At 45.8% G+C, this 14,236-nt stretch overlaps 3 protein-coding genes and 1 long non-coding RNA gene across 8 annotated transcripts; 2 read left to right on the forward strand and 2 right to left on the reverse strand.

Annotated features, from left to right (window-relative positions):
* The first annotated feature begins 235 nt into the window (after window positions 1-235).
* On the forward strand, window positions 236-7,675 carry LOC133395607 (germ cell-specific gene 1-like protein). 4 transcript variants are annotated; one of them, XR_009767261.1, is made up of 9 exons: window positions 236-367; window positions 1,013-1,263; window positions 1,510-1,934; window positions 3,236-3,430; window positions 3,746-3,805; window positions 3,879-4,037; window positions 4,587-4,698; window positions 4,779-5,659; window positions 5,947-7,675. XR_009767261.1 is itself a non-coding variant. In XM_061664663.1 (8 exons), the coding sequence occupies exons 3-8, from the start codon at window positions 1,739-1,741 to the stop codon at window positions 5,248-5,250; spliced, it is 1,194 nt and encodes a 397-aa protein (XP_061520647.1). In that variant the 5' UTR covers window positions 236-367; window positions 1,013-1,263; window positions 1,510-1,738; the 3' UTR covers window positions 5,251-7,675. The 4 variants fall into 4 exon arrangements, 1 of the variants encoding a protein (XP_061520647.1); XR_009767262.1 differs by having other exon boundaries at window positions 6,367-7,675; XR_009767260.1 differs by having other exon boundaries at window positions 4,779-5,301; window positions 5,563-7,675.
* LOC133395610 (recoverin-like) lies at window positions 6,878-10,867 on the reverse strand. 2 transcript variants are annotated; one of them, XM_061664666.1, is made up of 5 exons: window positions 10,757-10,867; window positions 10,526-10,635; window positions 8,880-9,262; window positions 7,525-7,636; window positions 6,878-7,348 (listed from the first exon to the last, which is right to left on the reverse strand). In XM_061664666.1, exons 3-5 carry the CDS (start codon window positions 9,258-9,260, stop codon window positions 7,263-7,265), a joined length of 579 nt encoding a protein of 192 aa, XP_061520650.1. In that variant the 5' UTR covers window positions 9,261-9,262; window positions 10,526-10,635; window positions 10,757-10,867; the 3' UTR covers window positions 6,878-7,262. The 2 variants fall into 2 exon arrangements, with proteins under 2 accessions (XP_061520650.1, XP_061520649.1); XM_061664665.1 differs by having other exon boundaries at window positions 6,883-7,348; window positions 10,564-10,635.
* On the forward strand, window positions 8,806-13,900 carry LOC133395612 (uncharacterized). The gene is made up of 3 exons (XR_009767263.1): window positions 8,806-10,901; window positions 11,457-11,835; window positions 11,936-13,900. It is a non-coding gene; the product is annotated as an uncharacterized LOC133395612 (long non-coding RNA).
* Window positions 12,725-14,165, reverse strand: tmem238a (transmembrane protein 238a). The gene is made up of 3 exons (XM_061664667.1): window positions 14,032-14,165; window positions 13,598-13,788; window positions 12,725-13,064 (listed from the first exon to the last, which is right to left on the reverse strand). The coding sequence occupies exons 2-3, from the start codon at window positions 13,746-13,748 to the stop codon at window positions 12,901-12,903; spliced, it is 315 nt and encodes a 104-aa protein (XP_061520651.1). The 5' UTR covers window positions 13,749-13,788; window positions 14,032-14,165; the 3' UTR covers window positions 12,725-12,900.
* Window positions 14,166-14,236: the final 71 nt, after the last annotated feature.

The raw sequence follows: 14,236 nt of genomic DNA on the forward strand, positions 1-14,236 counted from the left end.
ATGTTTCACTATTCCACGTGCTCGTTTCAGCATACGTGTTGTGGTTGCAGAAACTCACGCCGTGTTTCAGACTTGCTACGTCATCTTTCGGCACGTTTAAAGCTTCGAGCTGTCACTTTGGAAAATCATGGCGCTGTCCACTTGGACTCTGTGGCCTCTGTTCCTGGGGGGGGGGGTCAGAGGTCAAGAGTCGCTGTGCGAGTGGGCGTGGTCCAAGGGGAGCGCGGCCCGGAGGTGACAGATGGACTTGCGATGATAACTTGCGATGATGACTTGCGAGGATTACGCCAAGAAAAGCGGACGGCTTTGCCGTGCGAGCAGCCGCAGAAGCCGCGAGACTCCGGGCCGGAGAATAACAACGAAGCTGGTGAGTCCTGCACGTTTTTAAGACAAAACGTCATGTGGTGGTGGTGTTTCAGCATTCTTTATATTGTTTGAGCATTTTAGGTCACGTTTCACTTTTTCATGTCACGTTTCAACTTCATGTCAGTCCATGTTGTCATAGCAACACAAGTCATGTTTCAGCATCTGCTAACTATGTTTTTCATCGGCATCACATTCCGTGTCTTCGTTTCAGCATCTGTCTTTCCTGAAACATGTCATAGTTTAACGTTTCAGCATTCATGTCATTTCAGGCTTCTACGTCATGTGTCAGCATTCCATGCTTCAGCAGTCAATGTTTTGTGTTGGCATTTCGTGCTATGGTTCAGCATTCCAAGTTGTGTTCCAGCATTCCATGTTGCGATTCAATGTTTGATGTCGCGTTTCAGCATTCCGTCGTCGTTTCAACATTCCACATCATGTTTCAGCATTCCTTGTTGCGTTTGAGAATTTCACGCCATTTGTCGGCGTTTCATGTATTTCAGCATGCCGTCATTGTTCCACCACTCCATGCCGTGTTTCGGCATTTAACACCGTATTCCAGCATTCCATGTTTCGACATTCCGTGTTAAGTTTCCATGTCATGCTATGCTAACGTCGCTAACCATGTGTGTTTAATGGACTTCCTCAGGTTGCGGTGGTGGCTGAGACCAAGACAAAGACATTAATCCGATCCAGTCGAGTCAGCCAGATTAAGGCGGATTAACATCCCCGAGGCGACCTTTGACATCTCAGTCTTCGGTGAGAAAGTGCAGGAACAGCTGAATTAGTCGCGAAGATCCTGGGATCACGTTTAAGACGTTCATCTTCATCCTGGGACGACGCGGCAGCATGGGTTAGAGGAACCGTTCCCGACCGTAACGTGCCGTGACCCGTCGGCAGGTGAGCCGCGGAAATTATGCAATTTCACTTCATTGGTCAGAAAATGCTGATTGATGTCCGACAAAGAATGTTTCTTTTGTTGACGTATCTGTGCCGGTGACGTATACTGAGAGGCAGAACATTTAAATGCTCCTCCACAACCATCGCGCATCGTCGTCATTTTAGTTGGCAGCGTATACATTTTGTGACGTTTTTGTTTGGTTGCATGCCGAAGCAACATTTGTCACGTGAAATCTGTGCTCAAAGGTCGGAAAACGGCGGGATAGCCACGACGTTTGTCCAGGAAGTCGGGAAAGTGACGAGAAATTCTCCGTCCTCACATCTGGGTCCGCCATCGACTCACTCTCGACTTCCCTGATCTCATTCCCTGGATTTTCTCTCGCTCTCTCGCTGGCCTCCCTCGCCGCGTCCGCCATGCCGCCGCACCTCTGAGCCTCGGAACGGGAAGCGGGCCCTCGCCCTGCCGCCGTCCGCCATGTTGGAAAAGATGTCCCGCCGGCAGCGTTCCCTGCTGTCGTTGGCGTTGACCTCGCTGGCCCTCGGCTTGTCCGTGTCGGCCTTCTGCACGTCCTACTGGTGCGAGGGGACCCACAAGGTGGTCAAGCCGCTGTGCCTGTCGCCCGTCAAGATGAAGAACTGCGGGCAGAACAACAGCCAGCCCTACACCACAGGTCAGAGCGCCACCTGGTGGACGGGCGCGCTCCTACACGCAGAAATACGGAAAACTGTACTTCGTTCCAGTCAATCGTACTTAAAACAGTTTACAACAAATACGGTACTCAAAATGACTTTAAGAAAATATGCAGTAGTGCCTTAACTTAAGAGTTTCATTCATGGAGGGAGCTTGCTCTTAACTCAGCACACTCGTATCGCAAATCGTCTTTTCTAATTGAAATGAATGCAAATGCCATTAATCCGTTAGAGCCCCTAAATGAAACACCAACAAAAATCGCTGTAATGTGTTCATAAATTCATGAAATTGATCAAATGTAACTTTTGCACGATTTCATAGTAGTATAAAATAGGTTTTCCAAAACAATTAAAAACATAAAATAACTTTTTAAATTCAATAATAATTGGTATTCAAAACAAAATGTTTCTCTATAAAATGTAACTTTCACACAATTTAATCATAAAAAAGATGCAGAACCCAAAACAATGGAAACAATTTAAAATGTGTATTTTCCTCTCTAAAATGTCATTTTTACACAATTTGATTGAAAACAAAGATACAGAACCCGAAACAGTGTACAAAAATGAAAATCAGGATTTCCTTCTCTAAAATGTAACTTTTCCACAATTTGAAAAGTTTGGGAACGGCTGATATGATTGTACTGTTGCTATTTTACTTTGTGTGTGTGTGTGTGTCTCTACTTTGGTCTGTCAAGGCACTTTTTCAACGTGCTTTTAAAGGTGCTCTATAAATGAAGTTATTATTATAAAAGTGGTGTTATGACACATACTGAAGTTGTTTTATTGAACGGTGAACTGGCACAGATTCCCATAATCCCTGAAAGCTTTGTTGCTAATCTCTCAGCTCTTGTGGATTCTGGCAGGTTTATCTTTTCTTTTCTTTTTTTTTTTTCTTCCTCGAGCATGTGCTATGCAATGTTCCTCGTGTACAATCCACATGTGCGCGTTGCAGTGTTCCCCTCCTCGGGAATCGTCAGTTTTCAAACGAAGGGCGCCGCCCCTTGAGAGAGAAAAGAAGCCGCCGGTCAATCCTTCTGAAACTTCTATGTCATCGTGCTAGGTGGCTACATATGTGTTAGCATTAGAAGTCAGGCGCTAGATCAGGCGTGGGAAAGCTATGGCCCAAGGCCACAACGGTTCATTTTAAAAATCAAATGTGGCCCGTGAACGCCAAAGTTTGTCCGCCCATGCGTTAGATGTTGAAATAAATAAATAGGAATATTTTGGGATGTTGGAACGTCGCGAAGCCTAACTTTGTCAAGTGTTGCCGCCCACACAGAGGCCCCCACGCCGGACCCCAGGAACCCGCCATCCAACGTGACGCTAACGCCGCTGCAGAGGGAGCAGCTGGCGATCCTCAGGAGGAAACAACTGGCCAACGCCGTCCACTACATCTGGGAGACGGGCGAAGACAAGTACATGCTGCGCTACTTCCACACCGGATTCTGGCTCTCCTGCGAGAAGCACAATGAAGGTGAGACGGCGCGGCGGTTGCGTGGGGGGCGGCCACCTCTGTCACAGAGTCACAGTAGGATATTTGTAAGGCGAGAGGAAGCCGCAATACCCGGAGAAACTGAGAAAGAACATGACGGTAGCACGGTGTGTTTTTCTCCGAGTACTCTGGCGACCTCCCACGTTCCGAACAAAAAAAAAATGCGTGTTACTGAAGATGCTAGAGAACTTGAGCGGGCTAACTCCACGTTGGCCGCGTTGCTTGGAGAGTGATTTGAAGTTTGAAGCTGCATATCGAAAACGGATAGGTGCATTGTGATACCGGTTGGTGTTGCAGGTGAGGACCAGGAGGAAAAGTGTCGTAGTTTCATCGAACTGACTCCGGGAGAGACTCAAGGTCAGCGGCTGCGTCCCGCCCCGCTTCGCCGCCGCCGTCATATTTACCGGCGCGTGCGCGACTCCACCCGCAGGTGTCCTGTGGCTGTCGGTCATCAGTGAGTTCATGTACATCGGCCTGCTGGCCATGGGCTTCCTGCTCATGTGGGTGGAGGCCATCTGCCTGTGCGCCAAGAGGGAGATGAACGCCCTCAAGATCAACGCCTTCGCCGCCATGTGCACCGTCCTGTCAGGTAGGCCCAGTCCCGCATTTTGAAACTAATTGTATACGATAAGGAAAATGCAGATTTTCACATGCAAATAGGTCAAGACGAGTCTCATGAATACTCATCAAAGTCAGGTGGAGACTTTCATAAGTTTTAGCCAAGCAAGTCCCAAGTTCTAAAACTGGCACCTGAAGGGCCTGTAGACTAGTCGGCAACCTGATGGCGACTTGAGTCTCCGCCACGTCTCCTGGAGAACAGCTGCCGTTGCCAGGGAGTCCCCGTAAACACAAACAATTGTCGATTTCTTTTCCCCAAGTCTCCAACGGATATCTCGGAGATGTTGCGGAGACTAATCCTGTCCGGGAGATGTCTCTGCGACATCCCCGAGACCTGCTGGCGACTTCCGGGCAAACCGGTCTCCGCGAGTCGTCGCCCCGGTGAGAACGCAAGCGATAGTTCGCTCTCCCGAGTCGCCCGAGTCGCCGCGACCGAGCAGTGGCAGCGGTCACGGCGACGTCTCTGCCAGTGAGATAGGCCCTTGATGTCTGACTCGAGTCCCCCACCTCTGGCGCGCAGGCATGATGGGCATGGTGGCGCACATGATGTACACCACAGTCTTCCAGATGACCGTCAGCATCGGGCCCAAAGACTGGAGGCCGCAGACGTGGGACTACGGCTGGTCCTTTGCGTACGTCCACAAACGCATCATAATAACCAGAAGTCATAAAGCGCTGATGCCTCCCTCTCTGTCGTTCGCCCACCCCCCAGGCTAGCCTGGCTGTCGTTTAGCTGCTGCATGGCGGCCGCCGTGGCCACGCTCAACTCCTACACCAAAACCATCATCGAGATGAAGCACCGCGCCCGGGTGCGTCTGGAGGAGGCCCGCGCCGCCGCCCGTGCCCCCTCCTACGAGGAGGTGGTCCGCGCCGGGGGCGGCGTCTACTCTGTCAGTCAGCTGATCCAGCTGGGCCAGCAGGGGGCGCTCATGGACCCCCTGTGGCCACGGGGGGTGGGCCCCGCCGTGGGACCGTTGGCCTGCGGGGCCGGCGGGGCGCCGGTCGGGATCGGAGTGGCGGGCATGGGAGCCGTCGGTGTGACGGGCTCGGGTGGGCGGGCGGCGGAGCCCGGTGGCAGCGTGGTGGCGCTGGAGGGGTGCGGCGTGGACGGATGCGAAGACTGCGAAAGGGAGCTGGACGAGATGGACTATCTGCACGAGGACGGAGACGGCTCGCTCTGCTAGCGCCGCTTTGCTGGCACCTGCTGGCCTGGAGAGGAACTGCATGCCAGACAGGCTAGTAGCAAGTCATGTGACTTGAAAGTTTTTGAAACCGTCAATCAGCGTATTGGAGAAAGAACTAATTCTTTATCTTCAGATCAGTTAGACGATGTTATGACAAACCAGTGTGCTATGACTGGCACGACACATTTTTTATTTTTTTTTTAATCAGCCACCTCAAGGGTGATGGGCGCCCTCGTAGGCGAGATCCGACATCACTTGCGATGGTATATAAACTGCGTGTTCAGTCAATGAGTTGACTCCTCACTTCCACAGCAAACGTGTCCTGCGCATTTATTTTCTGGGGGTTGTCGACAGGACGGGGAGAAAAAAAAGGACATCAGCGCCGCGTTCCAAAACACAGCCATGTAAGGTAAGATTATTTGCTATTTATAATATTTACAGTCTTGTTCTGATCTTGGGGAGGTGAGCATTGCCTCTGCAAGGTCATTGTATTTTTTATTTTTTTTTGGTGATTGTCAATCGGTTTTAACCAACAGACATGGATTTGTGACAGTGGCGGTTCACCCGCACGAACTCGTCCCCCCTCGGGGAGGTTCCACTGTTGGGGGTTGGGAAAGCCTTTGTGTGATTTGTTGTTTGCTTGTCTCCGGGCAGAAGTCTGTGATTACAGCATAATTGGATGACATTACTATATAGGAAAAGAAGAGCCACTGCCGCAGTGCCCCCAGCCTGATGGTTGAATGACGTGAGGAAGGTTACGGGCTTTGGGTCAGAGCAGACTGCAAGCGAGGAGCTACCAACAAATAATGGTAGTTATTATTATTTTAGGTAACTTGCACCAAGTCTGTGTAGCTACAGCGTCCAAACACGCAAAGAGCGAAGACTGCGCCTAGTGATCATGACACGAGTCGAGTAATTTATGTCTATGAGCAAGGAGAACGCATATTATTTTCTCAAGTAATTCACACGGTGTCCAAGTGGTTAACGCTACTGCCTGACAGTTATAGTTTTGACGTTCTGGGTTTGAATCTCGGCACCAGCCTTCCGACGTGGGGTTTGCATGTTGGCGGCGCTGTGCTTTAATAAAGGCATTTTTTTTTTTTCCCCCCCTCAAAGGGCCAGCATGCGAAAAGCTATCGTGTAAAAGTTGAGGATTTAGTCGGCGCATTTAATGACTGCCGCGGCGAAGAATGAGAGCTTTGGACCTGAGACAGATGTTCTGCCCAAGATTACGGGAATAATCTGCACAAAGCGAGCGGGTGATTGACAGATCAGCAAGGTCGCTATGTGGCCTCTAATTAAAAGGGAAAAGTAGGAGAGTTGCTGTAACAACAACAACGACAGGAGGAGGATTCAGGTCAAGAAGACAGCAGATGTGAAAGGAAAGCAGGTCTCACGACTAAATTAATCTGTTCTTGTGCGACGCTAACATCTGCACCAACACCACAAGAGTCCAGGGTCAAGGAACAAATAGAAAATGAGACACAAAGCCAGATTATTCTACAATTTCAACATGAAAGATTGTCCAATATATAATGCATATACAGGTATGTGGTAATAAATAAGAATAAGGAAGAAAAGTTTCAATGTAGTACTTTCTTCTTAGATGTGGCTTTGGCGCCATCTTATGGTATCTTGGGGGACTTCATACATCAAGTGACGGCATAAGATCATTTGTGTGTAACAAAACTTTATTTTTATTTTATTTTTTTGTGGAGTGAAATAGTAGAACTGTAGTTTGAATCCGCATTTATTGACAATAAAACACACACTCAGCACATTTGGGCTGAGAAGTTCAACGAAAGTGACTTAGTCATGTGACAGGAAACAGGAAGTGGAATTACATGCTTTGGTTGTTGTCTTTAGTCCTGTAATAATTATATGCCTTATATTCTTGAAAAGATGCCTTGTTTCTCAAATATACATATATATGTATTTTGTTCTTAAAAAAAAAACACAAAAAAACCCCACACAATTATTAATTGTAAATGAAAGAAAATTGTAAATGGCTGTTATTTGGGGGGCTGGTACTGGATCAAGCGGAGGGCCTCGTCGTTGTCCAGCACACCCTGGATAAACTCGCCCTCGGCCACGCGCTCTGGGAAACATCACAAAACACAACACCACAATTTACCTGCGGGCAACATCCCCCCCCCATCCCCCCATCCTCGCTGGGCTGGCAACCAGTCTGCTGTTCGTTTAGATTTGCCCTGGCATTCAAGTAAGTTGCTGTCTTTTTTTTTTTTTTTTTTTTTTTTTTCCTCCCCCACTCACCGTTTTCTCCCTTGTCAAAGAACTTCCACAGTTTTTCTGCCCTCTTTTCTGGGGTGTTCTCATCAGCAGGAAGTTTGGACACCTCGTCTTTGGGAATCAGCTTGAAAATAGCCTGGTAAATGCACACACACACACACACACACACAGTCATGATAACAATACTAATAATAATGATAATAATATATTACACTATCATTTCTCTTGATTTCTACTGTATGCGAGTCTAAAAGTGTTGATTTGGTGGTGAGGACATGGGGGGGGGGGGGGGGTTTACAGGTGGCCTTGAAAAGCCTCGTTGGGCTTAACGTGTTTATCAGCACCAATTAAAAGTCTTAATCCTGTTTTCTCCTGCATGGAGACTTCTCATCACTTCAAATCACACATTCCCACTTTATTTTTTTCAATTTGTATTTTTTGAATGTATTTATTTTATTTTTATTTTTTTCCAATTTTGAGAATTGAATAAACCTGCCATGCATGTTTTATTTTATTTTTTTAATGTAGAAGTTTGCCGGAGAAAACCCGACTTGTCTTCGCCCGTCTCCAAACCGCACATTAAAAAAATTAAAATTCAATCAAATTTAAATAGTTACAATGTGTACGTAAATATGTTCATTTTAATTATTGAAGTAAAAATCATTCTAATTTGTTAAATATTCACAATGAATTTAACTAATTAATTGACCAATTGTATAAAATGATGAAATATGTATTTTTTTCATTTTCCCATTCCGTTTTAATATTATTTACAATAAACCAATGCACCAATTATGTCATGAGATAAAGCAGTTTTTTATTCATTGAAAAATATATAATATAAATATTAAAATATTTTAATTATCGCCATCAATTTCAGGAAAAAAAACTGCTAAATTAACCAATTTTACAGGACTCTTGATAATGTAACTGTTCGGTGGGCTTAATTAAATAACGGCGCGGGTCGTATATGATACATTGCCCATCCCTGTACTATTTATGTTTCCAAACCTTTATTGAACCAAGGCACATATTTTACATTTCAAAAATCTCACCGCCTCCCACCGAACAAAAATGTCACAAAAAGTTGATATCGTGAAATAATGATGATTGGTTGGAGTAAAACTCTCATCTTATTCTGCGGGTGGCGTGTGCGTGATGTCGCCTTTTTTAAAATTAGAAATGAATGAGTGAAAATAGGCTACATACATTTGAGTAAGCTTGTTTCCGCCTATTACGCTGCTCTGCCAGCTCATGGGTTAATTTATTGCGGCTCTCAAGGCTCTAAGAACTTTGAGAGTTTTCACCATGTCATACTTTTTAAAAAAATATATATTTTTTTACTTTTATTTTGTTGGAGGATCTAATCAAAACCTTACCGTGCAAATTTCCTTGACCTCAGACTTGGTGATGTAGCCGTTCTTGTCGACGTCGAAGAGCGAGAAGGCCCACTCCAGCTTCCTGGTGGTCTTTCCGGTGGAGGTCATGTGCAGGGCGATGATGTACTCCTTGAAGTCCAGGGTGCCGTCGTCGTTGCTGTCGAAGGATCTGAAGACGTGCTGGGCGTACGTGTTGCCGTCGCTGTCTGGGAAAAACTTGCTGTAGATGGACTGGAACTCATCCTTGGTCAGGCGACCGCTCGGACACTGCCTCTTGAAGTTGTCGTACCACTGGGTGATCTCCGTCTCGGAGAACTTGGTGTGGAGCTTCAGGTCCTCCAGGATCTCCTTGGACACGGCGCTGCTTTTGCTGTTTCCCATGACTGATGGTGATGACACAAGTGGGGGGTGGGGGTGGCGGGGTCACATTAGTAATTTGAGAGTCTTTAAGCTGCAATACTTCACAAAAACAAGCGACTGTTGTTACGTCAGCTTCCCAAATCTTCTCAAAGGTCTTAAAGCCATGAGTGATGCAATATATTGAACGATGGGTTGACTAAGCAGCTAGCATAGAACGCGTTGCAGCGATACATTTTTAACAAAACAAGCTTACTCAAATGTATCTAACCTAACTATTTTCACTTGTTATTGTTTAAAAAAAAAAAAATCATACAGACTTTCAATCTTGAGGGGACATAACGCCACACGGCTTTATGTGAAGGAAGAGGCAGTGTTACCACACTCCTCAGATAGTTTAGGAGCGTTAAATAGATAATAAATTTCCGACGCTCTAATTTGTTAATAATGCATACAAACAACAAATGACGTGGGGACAGAGCAAGAGTTTTGATTTGTGAAAATATACGAAACTGACCATATTTTGGACATGCGAAGTTTCCGCCCGACAGCGACGCTATGTGCTAGTTTCAAGTCTTGACCGTAAAGTTTCAACCGGGTCTCAAATTCCAGCGGCAAAAATCAAGCAAGTCAAGTTTTGCTCAGTCACAGCATATATTCGCACATTAGCCACTTTGCGCTCAGTATCTGTACTTGCTTTGGTTACTGTAGTTGTACGACCACATTCACAATCACTTTTTTTTTTTTTTTTTTTTTTTCAATGCTCCCAAACCGGTCTTCGTATTGTCCATTACTTTCTCTTCTCGTTTAAACGCATAACCAACACGAAGCTTAGTTCATGTTTGCCCGGCTCGTCGTCAGAAAACAAAAACAGTGACCGGAGTCGACTCGAGTCTAAATCGTAATGACTCGAGTCGTCTTCTCTGGCAGTGAAGGATGAAGTTAGGTGTCGTAGTTGTCGTCGTCTCTTATCTTTGAGTCGCAAAGCTTTTGTGTTGCTGTTCTCTGTTTTCCCGTTTGATCAACGACATAATCCCTCAATCCAAATGTAATAATCTCTTGAACTCCCTCCGTGATACTCGCTTCATGAGGTGGCCTTCTGCACTCTTGCAAAGACAAACCAAATGGCACACGGTCTTAAACAAATGCTGATTTTCAAATGTTCACAGACTTGTTAAGTCATGTAGTTCAAGTCTAAATCAGGGCAAGTCTTCATAAGTGTTAACCAAGTCTTGAAATTGGTAATTTAAGTCAAACTCAAGTCAATTTATGTGATTCGAGTCCCTCACCTCTGGATTATAAAACCGATAATGATGATGTTTCCTACCGAGGACAAGTCGACAATCTAGCAGCTTTGCAGAAGAATGGGCCTTCAAGTCAGTCCTGGGAGGAGAAGATTCTGGAAGGAACAGAAATCATTAAGTTGATCAAGCCTAACGATGTCACCTGACTGGGTGTACGTGCTCATCGAGAGAACGTTACAACCGATTATTTTTCTTATTTTGGGTTTTGTTTCCTACCTTGTTTGTGTGCGCGGGAGCAGCGGATCCGTGCGGGACCGACGGGAATATTTAGTCTGGCGGCCGCCGAGGAAATCTGCCTCCACCTGCTTGGATTAGTCAATTAAACGCCGTCATCCTGGGGCGGAGCCACGGGAGATTCCGTGTGAGTCTCAACACACACACACACACACACACACACTCACACGAATATGATGGTTTTAAGTTCTTGTTGGATGTCACTTGTGGATTTTTGTTTTTGGCCTTATGATCATTCAAGAAGATGGACTCAAAGTGTCAAAACATCAACTTGTCATCTTATTTTTACTTTTTTTTTTTTTTTCTTTGTCTCCACACTGGGAGAGCTCCAGAGCCAAGTGCCCAGGCCTGCTTGGGTTGCTGGCCAGCCAAGAGGCTCCTTGGCTGGGACATTTATGCTCACCTGGCACCCCCAAAGTCTGATTCTCCTTTGTGTCCTCCTTCCTCTCCCTCACCCTCTTCCCCTCTTCTTTCTATATACAGTATGTCAAATATATAATTGCTTTGTGTACATGTACTTTTTTTCCCACTGTGCCCAGGACTGCTTGCATTACTGCCCAGCGAGGAGACTCCTCGGCAGGGGAACTCACGCTCACCGAGTCCCCCGAAAGCCTGGTGCTTTTTTTTTTTCTCCGCTCGTCTTTTTACTTTACATCCCACCCATTTGTCTCGTGCATTTTAGTGTATCACACATCAACCTCAGTGAGGCTGTGGGTCCATGATGGGATGCGGGAGGAGAGTGGCAGCGGAAATCAAAACAAACATCAGGATCGAGTGATTAAGCGAAAGCGAGACTTTGGCGCTGCGACTTTTGACCTTACGACGAGCCAAGACTTAGCGTGTCAGTCGAGCAGGTGACGGCTATGCGGCGTTTCAACGAGCTTAAGGGGCGGCTGCATTGTGGCGGCACGCCATCTGCTCCACCTGCGCTCTTTCGCCACACAGGTGCCACTTCTTGCCAGCTGCATGATGGGAAATAGCCAGCTCTTGATGCTGACTTCATGCAGTACACATCTGTTTTCAAATGTACGTAGGAGTAAAAGTAAAAAGTCTTCAGAAAAGTAAGTCGAGTACAGATACCTGACAAATCTATGTCAGGACAGTAACAAAGTATTTGTACTTGATTATTTCCCACCACTGCTTGTTTGCGTGCTGCTTTAGAAAGGAATCCGGTGATTGAAACGAGGGGGCGGGGAGATTAGCGACGGAGTCGGGCAGCCAATGTGGCGAGTTGAGGCGGCCTAAAGAGGATTTGGCATCGGAACAAAGCAACGGCGGAAAAGGGAACGGAAAAACGGGCCTTCCAGTGTCGTCAAATCCCCTTGACCAGACTTTGGACGGATCTATTTTCAGAAGCAAAGGTCAAGCTCATTGTCGTCACGGTGACGAGGAGATCTTCATTGCCACAGAAATAAGAAGAGGAAGAAGAAGAAGAAAAAAATGGAGCAACTGCTTCATCTTCTTGTTTTGGTCTCATGAACTTCTACATGCGCACTCAGTGGACTTGATTGGCTTTAAATGGGCCACAGAAATGTATGCGCTGGTCCGGATCTGGCCCCCACCCCTTGAATTTGACATGTGCTGTATAGAATATGAATTAGTTATTGTAACATTTGGATTTCTTTTTTGTATCCAAAAATAGTCAACATTTTAATTCCTATGGCATTTAGATACACGTGTTAGTTGTGTTTCTTTAGTGTGGAGACTGTGATGGGGGGAAGGGGGGGGGGGGGCAGAGAGATTCATGATAAACTGGATTTTTTTTTTTTTTTTCCTTTTTAAACACGTTGCATTACACTAAATTAGAACGATTTAATACCGTCGCTGCCCCAAAACTTCTCTGGCCACCTCACAGGAAAACGACGAACTACCACCTGAAGTCATCATAATTGCGTGTGACTGTTGACCAAAAAAAAAAAAAAAAAAAAAACAGATGTTGGTAGAATACATTTTTAAAAAAGCTTTATTGAAATGTAACTTGAGATCATTAAATGACAATATAAATGTGAAGGTATGAAGAGTGTAACAGGAGAGCAAGGTGAAATGTTTTGGACAAGCTGGTAACACTTGAATGTGAACACTGGCTGAAGTAGGTGAGCCCTGGCCGCCCTCCGCACTCTCTCTCCTCAGCGGTGGATTCTGTACGTGAGGATCTTGCGGCTGAGGTTGCGAGCCAGGCGCTCCACGGCGCTGCCGACGTGTCCCAGCTCCTTTTTGTACGTCAGGCCCTCGATGTTTCCGCTGTACCACAGCACCCAGCCGCCCAGCGACATCAGGACCAACAGAGCTCCTGCGCGCGCGCACACAAAACTAATGTGATGAAACCTCATTTTGGACTTGAAATAGTTATTTTCAGATAAATTACAAAGGTTGTTCAAAGTGTCAAAAGCATCCACTTTGGACTCAATGAGTGGATCAACACATGTACACAGATAATTTAAAAACACACACAGGCATATAGTCTTTATCCTCTGCAAAGAATGATGAATATTACTGCAGCTCACAGAGTTGGATGAGAAATGCTTTTTGTGTGTCTGTCTGTATTATACTGCCACCAAGTGGCCAGCTCACGCACACCGGAAGGAGCAGCACAATGTCCATCAAATTGAAGCAAAGAATTTGGCAATAACTTTAATTTCTTTACATTCTATTTATTTCATGACTGTATGTACTTATGATTTACAATATGGTAGAGTGCTATTTTTCCTATTTAAAAACAAACTAATGGCATTTCAATGGAGAAAGGTGATTTATGACCACAGTACATAATATGTACTTTTGTGTACAACAACACATGTTGATCCCAGCTGTGCACTCACGTACCCGTGTAGACGAGCAAGTCTCCAAAGTCTTGACCTTTCACCTCCAGGGGGGCAAAGACCCCCAGCAGCAGGGCGACGCCCCCGAGCACATCCATGAGCACGGCGAAGGCCAGAGCCAGTTTGCAGTGGGACAAACCGTCACACAGGCCCATGCTGGCTTGCTGATACTCTGGTCAGGGGAAGGGAGGGGGGCTAAAAAAATAAATAAAATTGGTCATAAAAATGCTCCATTATGGGATAAACACTTTGAGGGAAGTCAAGTAAGCTAAGGTGAGGCTTATGTGGCAAATGCAAATGTATGTATATATATATATATATATATTTAATAAATTCAAGCTATCATTAAGACAAACTTTCTTGTATGACTTCGTCCACGTTGACAAGAACACTAAAAGCAAAACATTTAAGAGATCATTTCACACCAGTGGGACTTACTTGTTATACTCGGCCGCTGAACTGCATCAAACGCTTCCTTTAACGTCTTGAATATTTCTTGAAATTTCGCCTTCCGAAGCTTTTTCTTTTTCCCTTTCTCCCCTACTTCGGTTTCTTTACTTCCGCGTTTTCGTACCTGCGCCCGCCCACACGTGACCTTTACCCTCCCTTTTTTTTTTTTTTTCTTTTTTTTGCCGTGCAACGC

This window comes from Phycodurus eques, chromosome 20, assembly GCF_024500275.1.
Source record: "Phycodurus eques isolate BA_2022a chromosome 20, UOR_Pequ_1.1, whole genome shotgun sequence".
Lineage (NCBI taxonomy): Eukaryota > Metazoa > Chordata > Actinopteri > Syngnathiformes > Syngnathidae > Phycodurus > Phycodurus eques.

Bases quoted from the DNA above. Each gene is read 5' to 3' on its own strand.
- LOC133395610 (XM_061664666.1), bottom strand. From the start codon at position 9,260: ATGGGAAACAGCAAAAGCAGCGCCGTGTCCAAGGAGATCCTGGAGGAC. The intron at 7,637-8,879 runs GTAAGGTTTTGA...TGCATTTACCAG, and splicing joins AGGTCAAGGAAATTTGCACG to GCTATTTTCAAGCTGATTCC. The intron at 7,349-7,524 runs GTGAGTGGGGGA...GATGTTTCCCAG, and splicing joins CTTTGACAAGGGAGAAAACG to AGCGCGTGGCCGAGGGCGAG.
- tmem238a (XM_061664667.1), bottom strand. From the start codon at position 13,748: ATGGGCCTGTGTGACGGTTTGTCCCACTGCAAACTGGCTCTGGCCTTC. The intron at 13,065-13,597 runs GTACGTGAGTGC...GCGCGCGCGCAG, and splicing joins AGACTTGCTCGTCTACACGG to GAGCTCTGTTGGTCCTGATG.
- LOC133395607 (XM_061664663.1), top strand. From the start codon at position 1,739: ATGTTGGAAAAGATGTCCCGCCGGCAGCGTTCCCTGCTGTCGTTGGCG. The intron at 3,806-3,878 runs GTCAGCGGCTGC...CTCCACCCGCAG, and splicing joins GACTCCGGGAGAGACTCAAG to GTGTCCTGTGGCTGTCGGTC. The intron at 4,038-4,586 runs GTAGGCCCAGTC...TCTGGCGCGCAG, and splicing joins CATGTGCACCGTCCTGTCAG to GCATGATGGGCATGGTGGCG.